General features: G+C 37.1%; 1 protein-coding gene across 4 annotated transcripts in view; it reads right to left on the reverse strand.

Annotated features, from left to right (window-relative positions):
- CDH18 (cadherin 18) overlaps positions 1–12,108 on the reverse strand; it is a 1,453,365-nt gene that overhangs the window by 401,252 nt on the left and 1,040,005 nt on the right. For all 4 annotated transcript variants that reach the window (XM_043968707.1, XM_043968713.1, XM_043968700.1 and 1 more), the window contains one exon: positions 3,835–4,321. In XM_043968707.1, the coding sequence (XP_043824642.1) occupies positions 3,835–4,062 (228 nt within the window). In that variant the 5' untranslated portion in view covers positions 4,063–4,321. The remainder of the gene's footprint in view (positions 1–3,834; positions 4,322–12,108) is intronic.

The raw sequence follows: 12,108 nt of genomic DNA on the forward strand, positions 1-12,108 counted from the left end.
TAGATTTTAATTTAGATTTAAATTGACTTTAGATTTTTAGATCTTAATTTAATATAAAGATTTTAAATTTAGATAACACTCTACCTTGGAATACAGAAAACCCATAGAAAAAGAAAAGTAAAGAATTTGAGTGTTCATTAGCCTTATTCTGTTTAATAGTTTGATGTCAGCATGGAATAACTTTATTTTAATAGAATAACCAAGGATCCGTCTTTGACCCATTTGTTATTTTCAGCAGTAGTTTGGGTGATAACGGGATATAGAGATAGGAGAGACATCTTGCTCCCATTTTTTATGGATGAGGAAAATGGGGCCAAGTGAATAGTAAGTATCAAGGTCTTGCTTCAAGTCCTTGTCTTCTAACTAAAAATCTTGTACCCTTTCAAATATAACATATGGCATAGATGGTATGCTTACCAAACTGGGGTTTGGGTGGATAGAAAACTGGGAAGGAAAGATACCTAACAGGATAGGTGACAGAGTGAATATTCAAGAAGAACCTTGACAATTTAGCTCAATGGTCTGCATCAAATAAAATACAATTTTAAAAAGTCATTTCTTTAAAGAAAATAACTCATAAAGCAAAGGTGAAATTTAATAAAGAACAATGCAAAGTCACAGAACTAAGTTGAAAAAAATCTCAGTAGCTCAACATACAAGAGTCAAACAATAAAGCCAGACAATAAATAATCCATATGATAAAAGCAAACTAAAGAACAACTAAGCCCCCAAACTGGGATTTTTAGTTGTCTCCCTGTTTAATATGAGTCAGAACCCTAAAAAGAAAAGAAGAGAACAGAAAAGAAAAGGAAAGGAAAGAAAAGAAAAGAAAAGAAAAGAAAAGAAAAGAAAAGAAAAAAAGAAAAGAAAAGGAGAGTACAATATTAGGTTACATTAAATAGAGCAGGGCTTCTTAAACTTTTTCCTCTGGTGATCCCTTTTCACCTGAGAAATTTTTATACAACCCTGGGTATATAGGTATATAAAATAAGTATACACAACATTTTACTGTTGCCAAATTTTATGAGACCCCCACATTCAGTTATAATACCCCATTTAGGGTCATGACCCACAGTTTAAGAGACTTTGAAATAAAGTACAGTGTAGAGAGCAAGTGATAAAACAGTTCTCCCTCCATTGTGCCTTGGTCAGACCACATCTGGAGTATTATCTTCAGCTATAGATACCACACTTAAGCAAAGACACTGATTCTGTGGTAAACGTAGAGGTAATTGAACCATGCCACTTGAAGTCTAACTGAAAAAAACTGGGGAAGCTAAACTTAGAACAAAAAAGACTTAGAGGATGTTTGAAGATCAAACAGCCATCTTCAAATAATTCAAGAAACATAATGGAAAGGATCAGACTTGTAATGCATGGGACAAGTAAACAGAATTAGTAGCAATGAATGGAAGTTTTGGAGAGATTTTAACATAGCATAAGAGAACACTTTCAAATAAGTAGAGCTAAGACTACTTTGTGCTTCTTTGTAAGATAGTGACTTCCCTACTACTAAATGTTTTCAAGAAAAGGAGGTGGCCACTCTTTGGGGCTACAAGAGTAGGTAAGTATTATAATGGATAGAATGCTACACCAGAAGCCAAGAAGAGTTGAATTAAAATAGAGCCTCAAACACTAACTAGCTGTGTAACCATGGGCAAGTAATTCAACCTTAGTCTGCTTAAGTTTCCACAATTCTAAAATAGAGATAATAATAGCATTCCATCTTGGGCTTATTTTGGAGGCCAAATGAGATAATATTTGCAAAGCACTTTGGAAACCTTAAAACACTGTATAAATGCTAGCTATGTCATTTGAGTACAAATTGACCGTTATGATCTCAGAAGCTCTTAACAATTCTAAAATTCTATGATTGTCTGAGTTCTAATTTCAGTTTTTATTTTCACCCACTATGCAGTAATAAATACAGCTGCACTGAAATCCTAGTCAGAACGGTAACTAGGGCAAGACAATATCATCATTATTCCAGGGTGCTGAAATTCAGATGGGAGCTGGAGGCACTTGATTTCCCTTCCCTAATATAGACACAACTGAGCTCAGAACACTTGATTTAGTCAGAGCACCTTCTTGCTTTGAATTCTAGCTATGCCAAGAGCAGGGACCTTGAGATATCATTTCTCCTTTCTGGTCCTCTGTTTCCTCATATGTAAAACAAGAGCATTGTACTAGATGGCTTCTAAGATCTTTTCCAGCTTTAATCCACGAATTAGTCAATAAACATTCACTGAATGCCTGATATGTGCCAGGCACTGTGGTAAGTGCTGATGACATAAAGAAAAATAAAAAGACAATCTCTGTTCTCAAAGATCTCAGAGTCTACTAGGGGAAAATTTAAAAACAAAAGAAAGCAAAAACAAAACAATAAACAAGTTAGATATAGGAGAAGTAAATAATTAAAATACAGAAATCACTAGAATTAAGAGGGGTTGTAAAATATTTCCTTAAATTTATGACTTTATTTTGATCTATGATTCAGTGATAGTAAGAAAATCAATTAAAATAGGGAGTTGATGTGTTTCTTCCCATCTTTCATGTCTAGGACCATATGTCAGCTGAATACTTCCACAGATGCTCCACCCTGCTCTTCTACACCTCAAAACACCTTTCCCAGCAAAACCTGCCACTTAAAGGTCAGTATCCTGAGGTCTATGCCCCTTCTCAAATGAATTTCCCCTAAGTGCCAACTTTGATAGTTACTGCTTTGATCCTAGAAATTCTTTTTTTTTAAAAAATAAACTTGAGTGCCTAAGGGAATAGAAAGAAAAGGATGATGCTGAGATAGACCTCCCCCACCAAAATCCTCCCTCTTCTACAAGTATACATGTTTGCACTAGAAAGTACATTCCTGATGTTGTTGTGAGATACTAAACTATAAAATATATAAATACCAAAACAACAATAAAAACAGTTTATGCTTTTACAAAATATTTGATATCTTTCCTCATAACTGACGTGGCTGGGAAAATTAGTATAAGTATCACTGTGCACAATTCATAAGTGGAGATTGTAATCTGATCCAAGTCACAAAGATTTTTTTCTAATATTTAGAGACGGGAATCAAACTTAGGTCTTCTGACTATATTTAATTTTCCTTCCACTGTATCAGATTCTGTGGCTCCATTTGAAGTATCACTTTCTAAGTATCACTGGACTTTGTTTTGTATTAAAAGTCAACACTGCTCTGAAGAAGGTAAATTACCTAACTGTTTAATAACAGTGTTTTGAGATGACAAAACAAAACCTGAAGTTTTTCTCCTCCAAATTCATTATTTTAAAATGTATAATGCATCAGCACTTTAAATACCATCCTATCACTGGGATAGAGCACATGAATTCAATCACAGAATATTCTCTGCAGAAATTTAACATAAAATACTAAACATTTTGGAATGCAAGGACCTTTTTGTTATGAATCTAGATTTTCTAGCTCCAAATAAATTTAATTTCCTATGTTATTAGGCACATTAAATGGATACTGGTGGGAAGTGAGTGATTTAGGAAAGGAAAATTTTATCAAATAAGCGTAGTTTATATAAAATCAGAAATTCCTCTTGCAAAGTGCTAATCTGATCATTAGTCCTGTAATCAAAGAATTATGAGTTCAAAAAGGCATTTATTTATTTATATAGAGAAGAACAAGGGGAAACAAGAAATATTCTGTGAGAAAGCTTGTGTCATACATGATGAGATACCATAGTGTTCTTTTCTGAATTGGCAGCATCCTATTAGAAAAAACATCTCTTAATTCATTGCCCTCTATCCACTCCCCTCCTCACAACCATTTTCTGCCCACGTCAAGTCCCCATAACTTACTTTTCCCACATATTGAGGATCTGGTCCCATGTGTTCTTCTAAAACGAAGAATTGGTTCCACACCCATCCACGTTTGGGGCGATGGTGGACTTCTGTTTCACCCTCTATGTGTTTGGTTTGATTCCTGGTCACCTTGATGGAGCTGTGGTGAGCAGCCCCATAACACCTCTGCACAAAACAGAGACAAACTAGGACTGGGCAGATGCAAGATGTACTCGTAATTCTCATTGTAGGATAACTTTCCAGTTCAAGGATTTTCTTTCTTTCCCTTATCAACGATAGTCCCTTATTGGGCACTGAAGAAGGAAGGCAAAGCCTTGTTTGGAAAAACAGTCCAAAGTGAGTTTCTTAGCTTGTCCATGGTTTAACTACCCATTGGGGAAAGGTCAAACCATATTTACATCCTGAAATAGTATTTTTAAAATGAAATTGTAGGTGTCAGATTCCAAGTCTTCACAGTGGATATCCACATCTGACCATTTTCTACCTAATGGAGGGAGAGAAAGAAAATTACATCATTAAATAGGATCATTTAAGCTATTAACATTCTTCTCTTTCCTTGTTCAAATATTATTTCAATGCTTTTGGAAGGCTAATCATTTTTGTACAGACATGTGTATGGGTCAACAGTTAACAGATATCTATGACTTGTAAATATAATTGAAATAATAATAATACCACTCTAGGGAATATCTGAATATCTGGGAAATAATGATAGTGGTGGTATAAGTGGGTATAGTTGTAGCATAAGCCTATTGCTTTCTCTAAGTTTTATATATACATATCACTATCAACAGCATCTCCCAAATAATCAGACATTCCTTACAGAGCATATTAACACTGTTTTAGTTATCCTCATCAATCCCAAAATAATTAAGAATTAACTATCTATACATCCACAGGGATGTACACATATGTAAATAAAACTTGAAGGTTAGCTTTAGTCATCTTGGAGTTATTTTGTTTTTCATTCTAAATTTAACTAAAGTTTGTGATACACATTCATGTTATCTTTGCATAGTTTCAACAAACATGTATATATGTATATAGTACTACTTGCATAAAATTCTATCCTGTGTCAAATCTACCATGCATTATTAATTTTTCCCAGTCCCAAATCTATGGGATTGAACATCAGAAAATCTCTCACATCAAATGAAGCTTGTGAGTCAAGTGGATGAGTGGAGAAGGGAGAAAGTCAGAGACTATATCTATGCAAATAAAGCTCTGATTAGACATGGTTTGAGGTTGAAGATTTCTCTTCAAACTGTTTTCAACGCAAAAATAAATAGTTTTGGTTTTTTAAAAATTTTATTTCTTGTTTTGTTAGATTTTGGGGGTATGTTTATTTTTTAAAGATCATATCGTTTATTTCATTGTTTCATTTCTCTGATATTTTTGCTGATCTAACCTACAAACTATCATCTGAATGAGATCTTAAAACTTCCTTAGGCTCAAAATCCTCTGATCCTACATATATATATATATATATATATATATATATATATATACACACACATATATATATATACACACATATATATATGTATATATATATATGTATGTATATATATATGTGTGTGTGTGTATAAATGTATGTATGTATGTATATATGTGTGTGTATAAATGTATGTATGTATATATGTATGTGTGTATAAATGTATGTATGTATATATGTATATGTGTATATATGTATGTATGTATATATATTATGTATGTATATATACAGTATACAGAGATTAATTCATGGTTATATCAACTGAAAAGAACAATTCACACTCAGAATTCTCATCAAGGTTTTGCTCTAGACTCACCAACTACTAGAATTAACAATTAAATGCTGTTCTTTTTATTGGGGTGTGGGGTTGTTAATAAGCTGTTATTTATTTGTATCACTTCAGTATTTTATCACTTATAAAGAGCACTTGAGACAAAACTTAATAGCACTATGTGGTAGTTACTGGCCACTCAGTGGCCTGGACAGTTAGAAACATGACCCCAGTCTTTAATAGCAGACTGAGCATTTCAGTATTCAGCAGGGAACTGCTGAATGGATGTAGATGGCACCTATGCCTTCAGACCAATTAGAAATCTGAGATTGAGTAGCAGTAAATTTTGGAACTGGAGTACTCCATTTATCCTTAAACTCCTCATTTGTCTTTGACTTTTTAGTTGCTATTTGTTTTTCTTTTCAAATGCACCTGGATCTTTCTAAAAACAAAGATCAAGCATGACCTCTCATAGACACTAAAATTAGACATCATCTTGCAAACATAGGAATTCTTAAGTTAGTATTTACCACCTTACATGCATGAGTGAACATTCACTTGGAATAGCAACATCCACATACTGAAAGGGAGATTCTGTGTTACACAAAAAAGATCACTGATATATTAACATAAGACTTCCATGAAAGGCTAGTGAATAGTCCTAGTATCAGTCATCAACAAAAGGTGAAGCACCCCCCACCCCCCCAAAAAAAAACCCAACAACAACAACAACCAAATATGCTTGGATTTGTCTTTGTAAAGCTACCAGGTATGTAGAATATGGGATCAAAAATAAATTCTATAGGTGTGGCACTGGCAGCAGTAAATTTTAATACTGCATGATAGCCAGTATTCCTGGTTGACCTAACATTTAGGTAGATTTTTAATAGCAATGATGGCATGAGCTGCTAGCATAAGCTTTTCTCAAGTTCTCTTCAGGTTTATGATATAGATACCATGACTCTTTTTTGGTTGATAATTCCACTTTGAAGTTTAGATTTGTACCACTGAACTGGATTCCTGCAGTTTGGAATTTGGGGATATTTATCTTCATGAACAGAAAAAATGTAGGGCTCTGGAGATTGTGAAAATTTCCCTTTAAAGTTGTGATGGACATTGAATACAACATATATGCCAGCCTTTCTTTTCTGGACAGCATGAACAAACGAAAAAACAATATCTATGCTTATGTGGCTGGATCACTGATCTTTAGCTAGTAGAGATTATAGCACTAGAAGTCTAGTATTAACACTATTATAGATAGATTAAAAAATAAAACTGAAATCTAGAATGAATGGGCAATAACAAAGTTCGAGTGGACTGGGAGAAAGGTTTACAGGTCTACTGTGACTAATATCATTCCTCAAGGCAAGAAACTTTAATGCTCTGCTCCAAATTGTTAAGTTCTAAATAAAATCAGGATCAAAAATAAATTCGTTTGCTTGGCATTAAAAACCTTTCATATCCTGGTCCCCTTGTGTTTTCCCAGGTTTCTTATACATTAATGTGTCATCATACCACTACATCTCATATTATGATTGAGATATAATGACATTGGGTGTCCTTGATGCTCCTTGTACAAGCCACTCCATCTCTCAGCTCTGAGAATTTTCACTGTCACCCATGCCTAGAATTCTCTCCCTCATCATACCCATCTCCTGGCTTCCCTACCTTCAAGACCTAGTCAGATCTCAACTTCTACAAGAAGACTTTGCCCGATTGCCCCTATCTAATTGTAGTACCTTTTCAATATACCCTGTATTTTTTTTCTTGTACTGCTATAACCGTTTTGCAAATTGTCTCTTTCATTACATCATGAGCTCCTTGATAAGAGGGAATGTGTTGTGCCTTTATTTATACCCCCAGTGCTTAGCATAGTACCTGTTTCTTTTTTTTTTTTTTTTTTGTATGTTTTTGGTGAGGCAATTGGGATTAAGTGACTTGCCTAGGGTCACAGAGCTAGTAAGTGTTAAGTATCTGAGGATGGATTTGAACTCAGGTCTTCCTGACTCCAGAGTCAGTGTTCTATCCACTACGCCACCTAGCTGCCCCTTCAAATAGTGTTTCTTGACTGATTGACTAAGATACTTTGCACATCTAACAAATTTGCACACTCATATACATGTTGAAACCAAAATAAATTCAAGGCATCTCAAAAGTCCTAAGGATTTAATTACTCTGTACTATAGTTGAAGAATAACATAGAAATGTATGTTGATCAGTGCTTATTCTATGGAAATCTTACTTGAAGTAAAACTAAATTATATATGAGGTATTTATTATTATTATTATTATTTTGGTGGGGCAATGAGGGTTAAGTGACTTGCCCACAGTCACACAGCTAGTAAGTGTCAAGTGTCTGAGGATGGATTTGAACTCAGGTCCTCATGAATCCAGGACCCGTGCTTTATCCACTGTGCCACCTAGCTGCCCCCGAGCTATTTATTATTAAAAGCATTTCCCTCACTTTTTTCTTTTATTCCAATCATCATTTACCATTTGTAAACGAATGCAACTCTATAATAATTCACACTATTCTTTGTACATTGTATTTCACATTTATATGTAAAAAACTATACATTTGTGAAGACTGGCAGACTCAGTAAATTTAATTATTGAAATAGTGATTTCTCATGTTATTCCACAAAAATACCCAAATAAATAAAATGTAACTGAAATATAGCTATCAGAAAATTAGTCCACAGTGCCACAAATGTTTGCTTGTCAAATCATATATTTGGCCCTAAAATTAATTATTCACATTTTCCATGGTTTATACTCTCAATTCTATCAGACAAGAGTAACATGATGTAGTCTAAAGAGACATAGCCTTGAAATCTGGGTTCCACATTATTCACATTTTCCATGGTTTTTATACTCTCAAATCTATCAGACAAGAATAGTAGCATGATGTAGTCTAAAGAGACATAGCCTTGAAATCTGGGTTCCAATGTTGTCTCTAATATTAACTAGATTTCTGACCACAGGCATGTGACGACCTGAGCCTCAATTTCTCCTTTCCTTAAATAGGCATAATTAAGGATAAATTATATTGGCACTACTTACTTCACAGAGTTTTGTTTTTGTTTTTGTTTTTTAACAAAAATGTCAAAGGGGAGAGGTGACTCAGGTATTCCTCAATAAAGAATTATACTCTGGCACACAGACCAATTAGAATTAAAGTGATCTTTTATTTAGCGCTAAGGAAAGTGACCCAGTGGGAAGTCAAAGACTCTATCCTAGGGGAGAAGGGCTTAGTAACAGTCTCCTCCTCCCACAGAAGGAAGGCAACAGCTTTTATAGAGGATAGATGGAGTGTCCACTTGAAAACTGGAAAATTCCCTTTTGGGGTAGGGTGGGTATATTAGGACCCCAAGAAATTCAAAAGATTCAAACCCTCTAGGCCAAGGGAAAAATAGCTCTCTCCCATCTCAGGAATGAAGTCTGGTAGGGCATGGCACCAGTATGCTGATGAGCAAAGCTAAGGTCTGCAAGATGATATGCAAGATCTGGATCCTGTTATCAAAGACCACCTCTTAGTTATCTGGCCCCAGTTTATTTTGTGTTTCTTCTTGCTTTTTAATTCCCTCCCAGTTCTTTGTAATGCCCTTCCCTGGTTTTGTCTGGTAAAAATACAAAAGGCCAGTCTTCTCTTATTCCAGTGGGACAATCACCAAGGTGATCTGTTCCCAGTCATTTATTCCTCTCCTAATAAATCTCTTTTCATCTTACAAGATTCGTGAAAAACCTCCATTTCTTTGGGTGAGCTAGCCCTCTCCCCCCACTCCATCTAGGTCACAAGTTCCCCCCAAACAGTAGGGAAAGCTTGGATGCTCGTCATACTCCTGAGAGTCGAAGGCAATTTTTTTTTTAAATGATGATCCTGACCTGTGGGGTTAACTCTGTCTCCTAGCTCTGGTCAGGTAGTGGTCATACCTAACTGGATTTCAAGCTATGGAATATTATCTCCTCTTACTTCTTAGGTGTGTCTTTCCTAATTGTTAGCCAATATAAACTTTAATAGTACATTGATTCCTTCACATGTATGTCCAGAGCATCTTTGGTTTTGCTTCTCACAGGAGAAACTTTTGATTTATCCTAAGCCCCATGTCAAAAACATTTTCTAAACCTTAAAGTACATAAAAATTTAAGTCACTCTTTTGATGTTTGAAGGAGGGTGAGGTCTTAACTAGAAGAATGGCATGAGAGAGGGCCAGAAAGGGGAATACATTATGGTTTAAAAAAAACAAACAAAAACTTGAAATTAGTAAACCAAAGGTTGAGTCTGACCTATGTCACTAACAATAAGATATTCACACATCAATTAATCTCTTTGAAACTCAGTTCCCCACTCTTGTTTTTATTAAATGGAAATAATAATAATTATATCCTATTTCATATGCTTGTTAGGAGAAAAGTGTTATTTATAAGTGTTCAATAAATCTGGCTATTTCAAATCTCCTTATATCTTGTTTGTACATAACCATTTGCATGCTATCTCCCCCTATTAATAGATGAGTCCTTTGGGAGCCGGGACTTTTTTTTTTTTGCTTTTTTGCTTTTCTTTATATCTTCATTGCTTAGCACAATTCCTGGCACATAGCAGCTGTTTAATAATTGCTCACTGACTTAACTCCTTGCAAACTGTCATGGGGCGCAGAGCACCCCAGAATTTCTCTGGGGCACACCGAGGAATCTTCTCCTTGAGAAACTAAACCAGAGGACAGATAACGCCTAGAGGAACCAAATCGGACTGAGCTAGCTTGGGATTCCTACCCTTCATTCTGGTCTCCCTTATCCTGGGGAGATAAGTTTGGGTGTGGCTTCAGCCTTTGTGTCCTGAAGAGGGATCCATAGCCACCCCTCACCCAATTCCTTTAGTCACTACCAGTGGGGGATGGTCCTCCACTTCTCACCCAATTCCCCCAGCTACCACCAGTGGGGGATGGTCCTCTCTCACTAAAGGAACTTTTCACGGGCAGATGGTCCACCCCCATCAGTCCTCTATAAAAGTACCTTCCAGTCTCCTGTTCGAGGAGATTTGGTACCTCTGAGCCATGTGCTTTATGCCAAATCTCCCCATGAAAAGTCTAAGGATTTCTTTCATGGTTTCCCTCCCCCCACCCTTCCCTTCCCTTGCTCCTAAATAAACTATCACCTTATTCCAACTAAGTTTTGTGTGCAAGAGGGTGTAATTCTTTAAAGAGGAATTCCCAAGAACCCCAACTCCTACCCCAACCCCAACCCATACCCCATTTTCCAACTATATCATCTGGCGCCCGAACGTTGTAGGGACGTGGGATTCTCTTCTTTCCTCTTAGCACACAAAACTGGGGGGTGGGAACCTCCCTTCTGGGTTTCCTTTCTCCCTCTCCCGCCTGACTCAACCTCCCGTTTGAGTCACAGAGAGGTAGAGAGAGGGTCAGCTTTCGCACGCGACAGTGGAGGGCAGCCTGAGTCTCCCTCCCTCGCTGAAAGCTCAAACAGACGTCTGGACCACGCTTGGCACAGAACCTGGAGGTAAGACCCTACCTTCTGGGTTTCTCTTCTCCCTCTCCCACTGGACTCAACCTCCCGTTTGAGTCACAGAGAGGTAGAGACGGTCGGCGTCTGCAGGACAGCAGAGAGCAGCCTGGGACTCCTAGATGTCCGAACCACGCTAGGACCCTCAGACTACACGTTTCTGGGTAAGAACATTTATGCTTATGTGTCTATCCCTTACCAGCTCTCTGCTCTTGGTTCAGACTATTCTCCTTAGACAGTAGTTATGGGACAGAAAGGGAGTGTTCCGAAAAATTCACCTCTAGGGTGCATCCTAAGAGATTGGACTAAATTGGAACTTAAAAACCTAAGAAAGAGATGTATGATACATTTTTGTAACAATTTATGGCCACATTATCCTCTAGGAAGTGAAGGAAATTGGCCTGTACACGGCACCCTTAATTATAATACCATCTTTCAATTGGACAAGTTTTGCAAGCGTGAAGGGAGATGGACAGAGATTCCATACATATCGGCTTTTATGAGTTTGAGCCAGAAGTCAAAGGGAAAGGATGAGGTCCCCTTGCCGGTTGAGAATCACCACAAGCCCAAGCAATTCGCTAACTCTTCGGGCACCTACTCTGAGACCTCAGCCTCTCCTCCTCCTCAAACTCATTCCCTACCTGTTTCTCGTTCCACTCCTCCGCCTGCTTCCATACCTATGGGTCAACCACAGTCATATCACTCTATGACTGAGACCTCTCCTTGCCCACCAGCTGATCTCAGAACCAATTCCCTGTGCCACACGGGGAGTGGATATCAGTCTCCCTCTATCCTGCTCTACCCCATTTACAATCGGGGGGAACTCCAATATGTTCCCATTTCTCCTGTTTTTTCCATTCAGCCGACCCCATCTGCTTTACCTAATCTGCAGTCACCTACGGCTATCTCTCTTTCCCCATTTCCACCCATGCTGCAGCCAAAGATTGTTTCCCCTCCCCCACCTACTCCACAGCCAAAGGCT

This window comes from Dromiciops gliroides, chromosome 1, assembly GCF_019393635.1.
Source record: "Dromiciops gliroides isolate mDroGli1 chromosome 1, mDroGli1.pri, whole genome shotgun sequence".
Classification (NCBI taxonomy): Eukaryota; Metazoa; Chordata; class Mammalia; order Microbiotheria; family Microbiotheriidae; genus Dromiciops; species Dromiciops gliroides.